Raw genomic sequence first — 15,817 nt, forward strand, 5'->3', positions numbered from 1 at the left:
AGGTATGAAAAAGTTATTGTGTTGTCTTAAATAAAATTTGTGTATAGAATGAATTAAGAATAGTCAGATAAAAGAAGGAGAAAACGTGGAAAAACTCGGATCGCCCCCTTCGTACAGCGTACGCTTTTGTATTAACAATTAAGATCTTTTTTCCACCGATGACTGTAAATTTTGTTAAAACGTAATTTGTACATTGCTAATTGTTTGTTTATACCACGACTCTGCGATGAGTCACTTATATGCGATAATACGAGAAAAAGAAGAAAAAGAGCATTCCCGCATTGGAATGCACATTTAAGTTCAATATGTTCATATGTTCAATACGTTTTGTCTTTCGTTTGCTTTTGATCTTTTTTGTTTCCTTTTTACATATTTATTGAGTTCGTCTCGTTGAGAATCAATATTTATTTGTCAAATTTTCTATAAATTGTATGTTTAAATAATTAGGAATTACATGCGAAATGAATATGCAGGCGGTTTTATATGAGTCATTGTAAAATATGCAAGCGCAGATTATAGATTATACGATTTTCTTGGCCTTGATAAGATATGATTTCCGGTATGCTACAAATATATTGCTGCGTTAAATCTTTTGACCTGATAACGATGTATCATAATCCGTCGTAACTTTGATCATAATCATGTCATAAGATTTCCGATATTAGCAGTGCCATTGAAATTAATATAAGCACACACAATCGGAAAAGGAACACGACAGGAATGTTTTATTATTCATAGAATTAAAACCCATGAGTGAGAAATGAAGATAAAGCTAGAGATTTACCGCGGAAATATAATACGTGCTATTTATTTATTTGCAAATGGCTCAGCATCTCTTTGTAGTTTAATATTCTCTCTTTTGTTAGGGAAATTGCACAAAATATGCACAAAATGCGTACATGCATGAAATTTCATCCATTTTATTTTATATTGCTTCTCTCTGGGAGAGAAAAACATAAAATAAGTTTTTCGCTTGATTTCTATCCACATTATTTATAACGATACAACGAGTATATTTATATTTAATGCCTGCAATATATGTACATCTAAATAAATTATTGGCACGTTGTTGAGAAAAATAAGCGCGATTTATGACAAACGGATTAAGAAATGATTACTGCCACTCGATCATGAAAAAGAAACGATCTACAGATCTCGATTATATTGTATTTACTTATTTCGTCGACTGCCATGTTATTTCGTCCTTTTGTCAATATAAGTAATCACCGTACTCGTTTGCTCGTACCTAAGCATTTACTTGTGCGTATGCTATCGGTACGTGCATACATATACATATATACATATATATATATATATATATATAAAGAATACATTATTACTAAGTTGTGTTCTTTTGCGATTATATGTATATCATTCTATGAGACGCGTGATGATAGAGACTGGTCTCGCAAAGATGCATCAAAGTCTTTCTTGCAATCTAATGCAGTAGATATTGCCTCATAATATGACGCAACGTTTGTTTCACCTCCTCTCCGCTTTTCGACAAATCTTCCGGAAGTCAATACAAATCATTTCGTCCGCCCAATGATATGCCAATATTAAAGAAATGTTGCATCGTATGGATGGTAATGCGTATCATTGATTTGTAATTATTTGTAACAATGTAATCGAATTCGTTTTTTAATAGAAATGGATTTAATTGCATGTGAGTTAGCAAACTGGCTTTCCGTTAGATTGCGATAGGCTAAAGAAGAAACATTTGAGATTATAACGTAAGAAAAGGTCAGACAAATGAAGTTACATCACTTCAATTAAAATCAATAAATTAATTAAATTTAATATATATGTAATTTATAAAAATGAAAAATATAAGTAAATATGAGTTCACTGCTTTGAAATTCATATCAATTGATATATTCTTTTTAAATTCACTATTAATATGATGTATCATTGCCTATTATTATTATTATTATTATCGATTATTATTATTATTGTCATCGTCAAATGTTTTGCAATATATTATTAACTTTATATAAAATTGTAGATATCATTTTTTGAGATAAATGAAACGAAATATTGCACTTATTTGTGTGCGTGTGGTGAGCGTAAAAACATTTTTTGTAATCATCGATATGAGAATACGGACGCAATGATAAACAAATAGTATTACGATTGTATACCAGTGTAACATGTGACTGCGGTGACAAGATTTTTATGCATTCCGTAAAGATAATAACTACAACAATAATAAAAAGAAACTGTGAGCGTTCTTGTACGGCATTGTTCGGAACTCATACTTTTCATGAGGCAATGCAATATGAAACTACAAGTAAATATCTGTATTTTTCAATATCTTCCAGTATTAGAAATAGCGATGTTCTCAGCCTTGTTCATAGAATGTTTCTGTTTCTTGTTATACGAACAAAGGTAATTAATAGAAATCGTGGGAGATTTACTTTGAAAAACTCTGCGCTTTCCATTCACTTAAGGTATTACACGAAGAAAATGTGATGAATAATTCAAGTGCAAATCTAATGGGTTGTAATGATTGATCTTGATATTTTATATCAAGAAGACATTTCATCCTGCAACAATACATTAGCAACATTCAATTATTCACATGAGCTTGCAGCTATTCATGAAATAGATTCAACTTATAGTGCAGATTTAAACTTTGGAATCCTGATTCTTTGTGAATCGTGAATAACCGTATTGTCTTGTAAGCTGTGGAAAGCACCTATCAAAGCACAAGAGATCGACCAATTGATCACGAACGGCAAGTCCGTCATTTTTATACGACTTATCGAACGCTTTGTCATTGCCGATCGTACATATCATCTCGCAAGGACCATGCATTTCGCGAAGACATTTACGAGGATACTCAAGCAATAGCACGAATCAAGCATCGATCAAGGGCTGGACCAGACTTCTTAATGATCAATGAGCTCTAATAGTACCCAATGTAGTGCAAACATATTTTTTAATGACTATTTTCAATACGCTAGTAGATGAAAAAATAGGAGAATTTTCGTAGAAAAAAAAGAAAGAACTTAAATTTGGAAAGATTTATTCTGTATCTCCTGTTTGTAGTCCTGTATAGTCTGATAACGCTATCCTTGATTCTGTTTTGAAGTAGGTATTTAAACGCTAGGATCACATTATTTTTCTCAATGCAAATGCTTCGGCATGACACTTTCTTCCACATTCGTTCATGCGCGCATGCGTTGTCAAGAAATCTTCGTTGCAGCATCACTTAATCTTTAAGTTATTCAAGCTATTGAAGTTATATTCAAGCTAAATTTTCAATTTGAAAACACATGGCTCTCCTCGATATAATATAATATTTCTAGTTTTGACTGATTTTCGTGACTTTTTCTTGTTACTTATCTATAGTACAGTCTTCTAAGGAACGTCCTTAAGACTGTTACATTTAGAGAACGTTCTACGTCCTAAATAAGGACAGTTCCAGGCCTCAGAATGTTTTTCGAAGAACTGTGTGGGTCACTTATTGCTCTAATTTTCCAGTAAAAAATTTTTTATGCATAAACATATATTAAAATTAATATATTAATTAGTATTTACAGTTTGCTTAAGAAAACAATTCTACAAATTGTCTACATTGAAGAAAAATTTTTTGTATGTAAATTTTAGTACCTGACTCTTATATGCCTTTACTATTTGACATTACATTGAAAGAATCAAATATTAAATCAAGTACTTTATTCAGTATATACTTTCAAGAATGATAATTGATTAACTCTCTTGCGAACAGCATTCATAATTTATCAGACATTCAACGGAGATTTCTGATAGCGTTAGCTCGCGTATATACAATCGATACATTATTGATCGCGCCGTTGCAATCGCTACTGATACAATTTTTAAAAACTGCACACAACAATGGTAGTAGCACAAAGAAAAAAACCTATCTTTTGATAATTGCACCATGACTGGCGTATATTGCTGCGGCGTAATCGCGATGACCATCATAGAAAATAGTTAATCGTTGACGATGGACATGCATTTCAAAATCATTATTCCAGATACAGTATTTTTACATGTTCTCTGTTTCGGATTAAATAGAACATTTATAGCGTTTGTAAATTACAGAGAAAGAAAAAGATTTGATGAAAAAATTAAATAGTCATATTTGTACTATTTCTAATCTTTATGTTCTCCTTGAGGAAAAGAAAAAAATCATGTCTTATTTTATTCTTAGCTTCAAAAGTTCTGTATGTATTTATTAATTTTGCACCTGTGTTTGCAAAAGCTTTGCAAGGATGCCTGCTCCATTCTCAACGATATTTTTGCTTTGTTATACTTGCGTGAGATTAAAATCATAGTCGACATCAACGTGCGCAAAAAAGCGCAGCGACGAGAGACAAAAAGCTGCCTCTCGCAGAAATATTTTTTTACCGTCAGCGATCGTACTCTAATTCGTTTTAGATCCAGCTAGAACCTAGACGTAGGTGTGACCGTAATGCAGTCGAGGAAGGCTCCGCACCGGAGGCGTTTCGGAAGCAAGGAGCAAGATCTCTATTGCTATATGACACACAGCCCTAAATCGCTTATACCTTATCCTGTTAGCAAAACAGATTATGATATTGTTGTACCAATTATGATATTGTTACGAAATTTCTAAATCAATTTTTTAACAGTGAATATATTCTCATCTTCATCTGTTATATATTCATCTTCTCATAAGTAAGAGATAACAATAATTTAAATTTTTAATTCATGTTTTCTCATCTTTTTTTTATTTAAATTTCCCATAGAAATAATGGTATACTATTCTCTTCTATGTCTATAGGATTTCCATTTATTTAAGAGAGAAAAAGTGAAATTTATACACAAAATCAAATATAATAATCCTGGTGAGAATAAAAATCGAAGCATAAATTGAATATAAGGCGGAAATAACAGAAATATAAAGCTTCTAGGGGGCGACAATTGAAATAATAATGTTTCAATTTTCGTTCCCTAAAAGTTTCGTTTATGCTTCTGTTACTCTCCCCTTATATTCGACTAATGCTCCGATTTTTCACCAGGAAAAATCAGAATAAGTAATTTAAAGAAAACAGAAAAATCAGAATAAGTAATTTAAAGAAAACAGAATCCTTAATTAATACTTTATGTAATATTTGTACAATCGTCTGCACGGGATTAAGGTAACAAAGTAAATGACACCAAGGGCCGAGAAAGAAATTGGCTGATCGAAATCCTTTTTTTCTTATTATGTAATCATTGATCGCGCAAAATCCTTGGTTCCACCTCAGCAAGAGCATTGAAGAAAGAGCCGGTCAGAGCCCTCCAAAGAGTCGCGTCCCAGGAACGTGTATGTATAACCGCGAGAGAGCGCTTAATCGATGTCATTATATCGACGGCTCCTCCGAAACACTTGTAAATAATGAAGAATCGCGTTGAATGAAGAGAACCGCGAGTGTGCGAGTATGTGTGTGTGCATGTATGAGAGTGCGAGCGAGACAGACACATATACAGCGAATGTGTACGAATAATTGTATAAAGACTGATTAGATTAGCCTTGGTATTTATTCGAATTTAATGATTAAATGCTACCGCTTTGCGCGCGCCCTAAGAAAAAAATATTCACGGAGCACGATGCCAAAGGTATTCCCTGATAAACTTCGTTTTTCCGTCAGAGTATCGGTATATCAATACTCGATGGCGTCTCGTTGATTACAATCGAAAGGGATTTCCTTTCCATTGTTACAATTTGTTTCTCTGTTCCGAAGCGAGAATTCCACTTCACGTAATTTTTTCCGACTCCTGAAAAATCTATGCTGGCCTAAAGTTTTGGAGAATATTCTTTTCCTTCCGCAAAATTTTCGCTTTGTATCACTACGTCGTTCAATTGCACATGTATCTTCGAATGCGACCTCGACAGAGTAATAATTATGTAACTTTTTCGTTAGGGCGGAAATGTAAAGTGAAAAATTTTTCCATTACCTTCGATGATAAAAATTTTTATTTTTCATATTTCCGCCTTAGGGAAAAAATTACATAATCGTTATTCAGATTTGGAAATAAAAGAGTGAAGGCTGGAGGACGATACATGGAGATATGCAACATGTTTCGAACGAATCTGTTATTCCTTGCGCACGCTTTAATTCCGACACATTAGTAATTGACGATACGTTTTGACACATCGTGCTCGAATACATATGAACGCAAAAGCAGAGGGAAGAATGACACGCGCGATTATTAACAGCGACATTATTATCGTCACAACGTATCAATATTATTCAATGCATCGTATAAACCAGTAAACTAAATGTAAACTTTGTATATTCATTTACTAAGAGAATAAAAGTAAATTATTCGACGAATAGTTTGGTACGCTCAATTCTCCTCGATTTCCCCAATCAATTTTGAAAACAGGAATTAAAAAGATCTGAAAAAAATTAATTTTATTTTCTGTATGACATATTTATTGGCAAATAGCAAATATTTTCATCAATAAATCACAATAATTATGTTATAAAATGTTGTAATTATTATCTTATTTAATATTCATAAATTTTCCATTAGTGCTCGTGCTCTTTTCAATTCTGAAAAATAAAAATATTAATATCTTTTATTATAAAATGTACATCCGCGCGCGCGTGTGTGTGTGTGTGTGTTATTTTCAACGAAGTTGAAAATTCGTGTAGTATAATAAATTTCTTGAAACAAAGTAATCTTGATAAAAGTTCTACCACTTCTATAAATTTTTAGAATTTACCTTTCAATAAAACTTGCACATCATCTTTGGAGATATTTATAGTGGAGTCTTCCTCTTTTCCATCTATTTTCTTCAATTTTAATGTTATAGCAGAAACGGGCGACGAGCTATCGCAAGGTAGTACTTCGATAGAGGACAAGCGACTAACTACGAATATAAGTTAGAAGTCAATTTTTGCATAAACCAATACATTTGAATCTCATAATCGAGAAACATAAATAATATACAAATCCATAATTTTTACATATTATACTTTGATGAACTAAGATTTTTCGGCAAGTTAAAGTTATATAATATTAATCTACTTTTCAATTCAGTCCTATAAAAATATAGAGTTTGCACCTCTTAAAGATTGAGATGAAAGAACAGCCGTGATCTGAGGACAGTGATCTGTGTGAAGCCTTGCTACAGCTGTGCTATGTTCTCGTGGCAGCCCCAATTGTTGCAGTTCGCTGCTCAAATCAGCTGCGGAAACGCCATATCGGGCGGAAGATGTGAATATCAATTCGAGGGCGACTACCATTGCCTTTGCATCACTTATATCTAAATAAAATAAATCTCAACATTCTCTTTTCTTTTATCAATTATTTATCACACATTTTATTTGCTTATTGGATTATAATAATATATGAAGTTACGCACCAAGTTTGGTGTCTTGTGTGATTTTTTTAATTTTTTCTTCCTAAAAAATTTAATATAATATAATTAAGCATAATTGTCATATATTTAATATAAAAAAATTTGTAACTAAAATTTGTATAATTTAAATACTTCAACGTTTATTTTATTTTATATTATACAACCAACTGATTAGTATAAATTTATATCAAGTTAAAGGATATTCGGTTTAATTAAAAAGAAAGTATTGGCATATTTTAAAATAATAACTTTTATTTAAAATAATTTCTTTTTGTTGGTTTTTGTATTGTAATGTTTGCAATAAAAATAAATAATTTTAAATCGAAAATTTTTAACAATTTTTAACAAGATCACGATATTACTTACATCAAGTTCTCCTTCGGTCAAGTATTTAGCTACTGCTTGACCTAGCATTTTCATTTTAATTGAAGTCTAGAAATAAAATATTTTGTATTTTTCCAAAAAGTACCTCATGAGGGGAGGGCATGATGTTGGAGTAATTGATTTTAATCAAATTTAATGAGAATGTAGTACAGTTCTAAAAATCGACGTGTGCTATGAGTAAAACAGTTCTAAAAAAAATGAACCAACATCATCCCCTGTTAGTATCTTATCTTGATACACAGGGTGTCCGCGTATATATGCCATCCCTTTTTATCTCATGAACCAACAGAGACAAACTAATAAATTTAATATCAAATTAAATGATTCTAACTAAATTCTATTGTAAGCACAATGATCACGTAAAAAAACTATTATTCATGTTCTTATGTGTCTAACCGTGAGTGTAGTTTTTTATCATTACTTTTATCTTTATTTTTTAATTATATATTTATTCATACATCTAACGTAAATTTTATATGTATGTTATAACTTATTATATCATTTAGCTAAGTGTACGATTGATGGAAACTAATAAGTTTAGTCGAAATTTTTTATTACAAATCTCATATTTAATATATTAATTTTAATTCTCAACTCTAATTTTAAGTTATATACTAACTTTCTTCCTTCTATTGTAAATTCTAATATAACACAATTACGATAATAAGTATTGTAAAAAAAATAGAAATATACCCCTCGGAGAGAAAAAAAATTGAGCAATACGCAATACCATTCGCGAAAGTGTGTTGATTTCCGCCAGCAACCAGTCTGGACAGTCGCCGTCGCCGAGAAATCTAAATCGCTGGTATAGATAGGTTTGAAAATGTTATGATTAAATAATATATGTGTTTAATAGTTTATTAATAATTAAATTTCAAATTTGTAATACATATATACAAAAATTTAAATAATAATTAGGAAACATGAAAATTTAATTGTATTTACATTTTAAAAGTTTATAACAGATACTTTTAACAAATTTATTTTTAAAATATTTAATTTATTTAAAATATTACAAAAGCATAAAATAATTCTTGCATCATAACATTCTTTCTCTTACCATTTTTGATAATTTCTTAATTTGTGTTCACACTAACTCCGTTCCTTTCACCTAAAAATTACGCACAAGTTTTAGAAATTATAATGAAATTATAATCTCTCTCTCTCTCTCTCTCTCTCTCTCTCTCTCTCTCCTCTCTCTCTCTCTAATAAATTAAAAAATAAAAAGCAATCTACGAAAGTCACAATCATTTCTCCTACACTTATAATATAATTATTTATCAAATTATAATTCTAAGTCCCATGTTGATTTACTCTACGGTTTGAGAAAACATTTAATCAACTTGTAATTCACTGTCGCAACAATCCTCGTGCAACTATGGCGATATCTATGTTTACTGCGGGTCTCAGGGCAGAAAACAGAGTGACATTTTTTTCTACCGCGCTTCTACGCTACCTCTCTCTCGCACCAATAATTTTTCTAACAATAAGTATCATAAAGTCACGATAGCGAGGCGAATAAACATAAACGTCAGAATATTTGCACTCGCTGGTGAAGTAAATTGACATGGGTATCCCCGCGTCAGGTGAACGAATTCCCCATGCAATCCGCCTAATCCTTCGACCGCGACTGGTATGGCTCACGGGAGTTTCGACTAGTACATAAATATCCGGACAAAAGTCGACCCATTGCCATTCTAGTCGAAGAACTCGTGAACGTCGGAGAAACTTGCCAACAGTTGAACACCGCAACAGGTAAGGAGTGCTAATAAGTTAAAAACAGCAAATTCTTCCACAATCTTGCGATCTTCACTAAACTGTGATTTCATACAAAATCATATTATATAGATACGCTAAAAATAATTTTTAATAGATTTTCTATAATAAGCTATTACTTAAGCTTTAAATCTTAAGCCACAAGAAATTGACTAATCATAGTCAAATGTAAGAAAAATAATCACTTTTTTTAGATAAAACCAACATCAATCAATTTTTTCAATTTTTTAGAATTTATTTGTCCCAAAATTTTTATATTAAATATATTTAATTACAAAATTCGTCAACTAATTATTGTATATAATATAAAATACTTTATACTACTTTTCTAGACATTAATTAATGAGATAAAAAAATTAGTTATTTATATGATTGACGTCAATATTTATAATGATTAATTACATAAATTAATTAGATATTAACTGTTAAATATTTTCTTATAATAATTATTTTATAATGTTTTCTTATTTATAATATGGAAATTATGATGAAACTGATAAAACTATATAATAAAATTATCACAGCTTTTTTACATTGGACTTTTTTTTTACCACATTGTATTGAATTATAGTATGTTATTGAGTGAAATATAAGCTATAATCTTTTATCTTTCAGCAATGAAGAAAATATTGCTGGCCACAACTTTGCTATTGGTATGCGAAAATATTTTAGTAAGTAAAATATTGGTTGTGCCATTTTAATAAATAATATAATTGTTTTTTAAAAAATAGATAGAAACTTCGTATTGAAATGCTGCATATAAACTTCAATGAAATAAAGAAAAAATTTCCAAAATAATGAATTGTTCATCATTTGCTATAATTGATTAAAATTTAGTAATAATGTGCGTAAGAAATTGATTTTGTATTTTAAGATGGAAAACAGCCCATGTCGTCTTTTAGAGACGGTATGGCTTTGTGACAAGCAACTATGGAATAGAAAAATAAAGCGAATACCACGGGCGGATATCCCTTCCGAAACAGAAGAATCCTTAAATTATGATGACAACAGACAGTTTCCTCGAATTTCGGACACACGATTCATTAGCAAATCAAGAAAACTACCCCCAATGACAATCATCAGGTAGTAAAATAAATAAAATTTAAAGTGGCAGTCGTCTCTGCACTAAAAATTTGCATTAAAAATTTAGATATAAATTCTACTTAATATAACATGTCTAAATTTCTAATGTATCATTCATGTATTATCACAGTAACCAAATATCATAAATTCGCATAGCACATATCAATGTAAAAATGAAGAATATTTTTATATCAACATTTAATAAATGTAGAAAAATAATAAAATTTTATCTATTTTTTTATAATGCTTTATTTGTTAAATAATATAACAGATTTTGTGATTTCAAATTTCTTATTAATGTAATATTAAAAACAGAGTATAATAAAATTTTCAATAAAAAAAGATCGACTCACGAAATTAATTTACAAAATTGTTTCATTTGTAATTAGAAAATAATATGCACAATAAATAAAATATTAAAATAAGAATATTATAATTTAATTACAGACGGCATGATTTGGCACGGTTTGATTTATCCGATAAATCAAAACTTGACAGTGCCAAACCAAGAGTTTTAATCTCCATCGGTATACAAGAAGAGACGAACGCCAATTACGATCTACAAGAAAATTGCTCGACAAGAAAAAACTATTGTAAACAAAACTGGCTGGTTCAACAACCATTCTACGTAGAGGAACCAAGGTGGGTTGACATCGATGTCGATTATATAGATTCTTCGAATATAGATAATAGTGATCCTTACGTATTGACACGAGGAAAGAAAATTTATAGAATTAACGATCCGGAACAAGCAAGAAAAACTATTGAAGCGACTCTCAATTATCCAAATAAAAATAAAAAACTATTGATAAAAAGTCGAGTGAGAAGATTTGCCGAGATGAACGAAGGATCTCAGGATAAAACAGCCGATGAAAAGAATAGTCAAATAAAAGAAAAAAATCATTATGATTCTTTTGAAGATATAGACAGAGATACAAATAATACTGCGATCATTGAAATAGAAAATACATTCGAGAAACCTCTCAAAATTGGTAAATTATCAGAAGATGAAAAGACAGAGAGTACAAATTATGTCTTTAATAAAAAATATAAAAAAGCTGATTTAAAGAATTTAGTAAAAAGATCATCACGTAATTTCACAAAGCAAAATCAAATTTCCAGAAATAATCATGGTATAATCATGAAATTTATTAAGCAAAAAGAGAAGATACAGCGCGAAGATATTCTTAATGATACTGATGGCAGTAAAATTGAGAAAATCGATCAAGTAAAAAGATTTAATAATAGGAAAAGTCATTTTGCTATTAATAATATAAATAAAAAGTTTATATTACTGAAAGATCAAGAACTTCCTAAAATCCGTAAAAAACGAGAGATCTATGACACTAATTTTAAGAAAAATGTCGAAAAAAATGAAACTGACACATACGAGCTAATAAAGAATAAAGATTATGTTGAAAAGCTGAATGATTTCGGTACACCTGATAATCGTTTTATTTTATCTCAAAATAAAGATTTGATTAACGGTGGAATAGAAAGCTTGAATAAGATAGATACAGATCGTAATAAATTCATCGAAAAAATATGGAAACTTCATTATGCACATCGTAAGAAATTAGAAGAAAGCGAAGCAGAAGCAAAGAATAAGGAAAATAAATCTGAAATTAATAATAATATTGGAATAACAGATTCACAATTAATAAACGAGTACAACTCGATAAACTCCGAAAGAAAGATTTCAAATAATCGAGAAAAGCGTAATATTTGCAAAGACTGTCAGATTACATCGGAGTTTCAAGAAAACGAAAGATTAAAAGAAATTGAAAAGAAAATTCAACTGTCTTTAGAGCGAAGAGATAAGCACAGTGATATTTTAGAACATCTAAGCCAAAGCGAGCCTTATATTATTTCCCGAGGTAAAAAAACATTGCAAGATTTCGAGACGAAGGATCTTTTCTCGTCAAATCCACGAAATATGAATGACGAAAATCGCGTTAAAATGATAAGCCCGATTGCGAAGACTCTAAGAACGCTATTGATGGAGATATTTAGATGTAACAACAATAACTTCAACATTAAAGCGAATGAATTGTCAAACCAGCGACTGTCACCAAGAGACCGACGCGGTACGCTCGATGAAATCTTGGCAGCATATGATCCGTACTACGTGGCCAGAGGAAAACGAATGAATCAAAATCAGAAAAATGTTTTATTTGAAACAGATACGAGGCAATAAATCATAAAAGACATGTTCGGCAAGATATAACTGTTAGCTTTATTCATCAAGACATAATTGCTAGCGCTCGAATAAGAAGAGCAAGAAGTTGGAAATATCTGCCCAATTTATTCGAATGATTTGAGCTTTGACTTGCTTTTAATTGTGACGAAAATATAGGAATCATTTTTTCTCAATTAGCATATTAAAGCATGCAATGATTATTGCGAAATATATCTGGAAATAAAAAGTGTTATTTAAAAATTATTACTTATCAAAATCGATTATATAATAATAAAGCTTGCAGGTACTTTCATTTTACAAAATTTACAAAAAACTTCAGAAAAATCTATATATATGGTAAAAAATAATGTTATATTAATAGCATTAGCTGATAATGTAATTAAAAATATTGCGATAACAGTATTAATAAAATAAATGACATTTATTAAAATAAAACATTATAAATTTGTTTTATTAAAGCTCCTATTCATTCGCCATTGATACCTGAAATTATGCTGTCAGAAGCGAGAAAATATATAATATATAAAATATATTACAATATAATATAGAAATATATTTTAATAATATAACACTTACAATTGCTAGAACCAACTTGTAAAATATACCGAAAGTTCTATTCTATAATTGTTTTGTTAATTAATAAATAATCATATCTGGAATATCTGGAAATAAATCCCAGTAAAAAGTTTTTCATGAATACGTATAAATATACATAAATATTCATGCATAATCATACACGAAATATGTCCATACATTTTCATACATCCTTCTTTCTTTTGTAAAATTACTTTTTAATGTAATAGAAATAATAGTAATGTAAAAACATAAAAAATAATTAAAGGGATAATTTTCGCATTGTTCGTTTCAGAAAAAAACAAGTTTGGAAAAATGTAAAAAAAATTGTTCATACATAATTATGTATAATTTTTTACATTGCTTCCAACTTGATTTTTTTCTAAATAATATAAAAATTTACCCTTTTAATTATTTTTAATATTTTCACATTACTATTATTATTTTTATTACACTAAAAAGTAATTTTACAAAAGAAAGAGGGATGAACATGTTGGACATATTTCATATTCACGATTATACATGTTTATGAATATTTATGTATGTTTATACATGTTTATACATATTCATGCATGAAAAATTTTTTACCGTATTATACACAAATATAAACAAAATTAGCTATAATATATTGTTATTTTAATAATACAAAAATAAATATAAATTAATAATTTCGGCACACTTTATAAATTTATTCTATCGTTTGCAAATGTTATTTTACTTTAAAAAAACATTTTTATTCAAATATATAGCCTATTTTTTATTAAAAAAAACGCTCTAAATTTATTGCATTGGTGTGCACAGTTCAAAGAATTCATCAATAAAAAATAGACTTATAATTTATAAGAATTTTTATAGTGTGTCTTCTGTGATGGGTGCTGAGTAAACAAGAGTGGTGAGTAAACAGGAGCATTAATATTATTACTAAATTAACAAAATTATTTTTTCAATTAGACTGCTGTTAACTAATGTTATTAATGCAACATCTTTTTTTCCATATACAAATAGCAATTAAATCCGTATTTGTATAATTTATTGTATTTAAATTTGGTAACTTATTTATTATACATGTATAAGCATCAACGAATTCGAAATATATCTATACAAAAGATGCATGGAGAAAATGACTTTCAATTGTAAATTATAAAAATGTAATTTGTAAACTATATTAAGAAAATGAAATAAATATAAATATTATAGGAGTTAGAACTAGAATATGTAGTCAATACGTAAAATATTCTCCACGTTCTATTCTACGAGAATAGGTTAAAGAGTGAAGAGATTTTTGTAATATCTTCACTTGATTAACTATTTAGCTTATTGCTGTAATTAATGCGATTTAAATGCTTTAGATCGTGAATTAATAAATTAAACAATTGGCAAAAGCTATGATATCTCGTCTGAATGTAACATTAGCTATACATATATAAAAATAAGATATATAAGACTGAAGATTATTTTATATTCCTGTGTCTATTATATATGCTATGCCAATTTCTTATATTAACAATGTTTATGCTATTCTTTGATTTCTTTTCTTTTTAATTGTAAATTATAACCTATACAACACTGTTGGTAAAATCTAATTGTATCATGAATTGTGAATTATTCTATGTGATAATCTGTTAAATTATATCATTATAACAATATTAATTTGCAAAAATAGTAGAAAACAAAAATAAATACCTGATAAGTAATGATATCTGTGAAAATAAACACTGATTGACGTTTACAAAAGTAAAGAGGTTAGAACTCGACTGTCTCACTTGGTCTTACTGTCTAACTCTGACATTTCGAGTCGATAAGTTAGAATACATTGAGACCAATTAAAATATCTCCTTCAATCCGCTATCGGTAGAACTTAATTCACGTTCCTGCTCATTCGCATTGTCAATGTTTAATTTGAAATAAAAGTAATATATAAAAAAGAACTCTACGAACAATACAAATCCAATTTCAAAATTTATTTAATTGTAGTACAGAAAGAAACCTAAGGACGTGCCTAGATTCCTGTAACCGGTAACCGCAAAATGCTCCCGCACACAACTGCCCTCTGAAGAAGTGGATGTCAACTACACAACAATATTCATTTTTTTGCGGTGCTTCTGATAAAAATAAATCGCTGAAATCATCAAAATCTTTATCACCGATAAGATATTATTAAAGACATTTATAGAGAACTTTTCAGCAGAGGCACAAATCGACACAAAAGTAATTCTTTGTTTCTTACTGATTCTCGAACAAAATGACTCCTGTGTCAATTTGTGTCCTTTGGAGCCGTTTATTCCACCTTTTAGTTAGGAGTTATACATTTTGTTATGTATATAAAATTTTATAAGAAATTTTTAATTTCAAGGGAGTTGAAAATTCAATGAAATTAAAAATTATATATAATTTGATTTATTTTTATATTTGACAATTGGGACGGGATGCTAATAATTAAATAAAATTTAAAATTAATT

The 15,817-nt window shown here is 29.3% G+C and overlaps 2 protein-coding genes across 3 annotated transcripts; one reads left to right on the top strand and one right to left on the bottom strand.

Moving 5' to 3' along the window:
• Nucleotides 1-6,468: 6,468 nt before the first annotated feature.
• Nucleotides 6,469-15,129, bottom strand: LOC108748263 (COMM domain-containing protein 4). 2 transcript variants are annotated; one of them, XM_018486303.1, is made up of 8 exons: nt 15,042-15,129; nt 8,787-8,837; nt 8,457-8,528; nt 7,709-7,774; nt 7,346-7,385; nt 7,046-7,246; nt 6,704-6,850; nt 6,469-6,530 (listed from the first exon to the last, which is right to left on the bottom strand). In XM_018486303.1, the coding sequence occupies exons 2-8, from the start codon at nt 8,787-8,789 to the stop codon at nt 6,493-6,495; spliced, it is 567 nt and encodes a 188-aa protein (XP_018341805.1). In that variant the 5' UTR covers nt 8,790-8,837; nt 15,042-15,129; the 3' UTR covers nt 6,469-6,492. The 2 variants fall into 2 exon arrangements, with proteins under 2 accessions (XP_018341805.1, XP_018341806.1); XM_018486304.1 differs by lacking the exon at nt 15,042-15,129 and having other exon boundaries at nt 8,787-8,885.
• Nucleotides 9,304-12,988, top strand: LOC108748262 (uncharacterized protein PFB0145c-like). Its single transcript, XM_018486302.1, has 4 exons — nt 9,304-9,481; nt 10,118-10,173; nt 10,377-10,585; nt 11,033-12,988. The coding sequence occupies exons 2-4, from the start codon at nt 10,120-10,122 to the stop codon at nt 12,780-12,782; spliced, it is 2,013 nt and encodes a 670-aa protein (XP_018341804.1). The 5' UTR covers nt 9,304-9,481; nt 10,118-10,119; the 3' UTR covers nt 12,783-12,988.
• Nucleotides 15,130-15,817: the final 688 nt, after the last annotated feature.

This window comes from Trachymyrmex septentrionalis, unplaced genomic scaffold (assembly GCF_001594115.1).
Source record: "Trachymyrmex septentrionalis isolate Tsep2-gDNA-1 unplaced genomic scaffold, Tsep1.0 scaffold22, whole genome shotgun sequence".
Lineage (NCBI taxonomy): Eukaryota > Metazoa > Arthropoda > Insecta > Hymenoptera > Formicidae > Trachymyrmex > Trachymyrmex septentrionalis.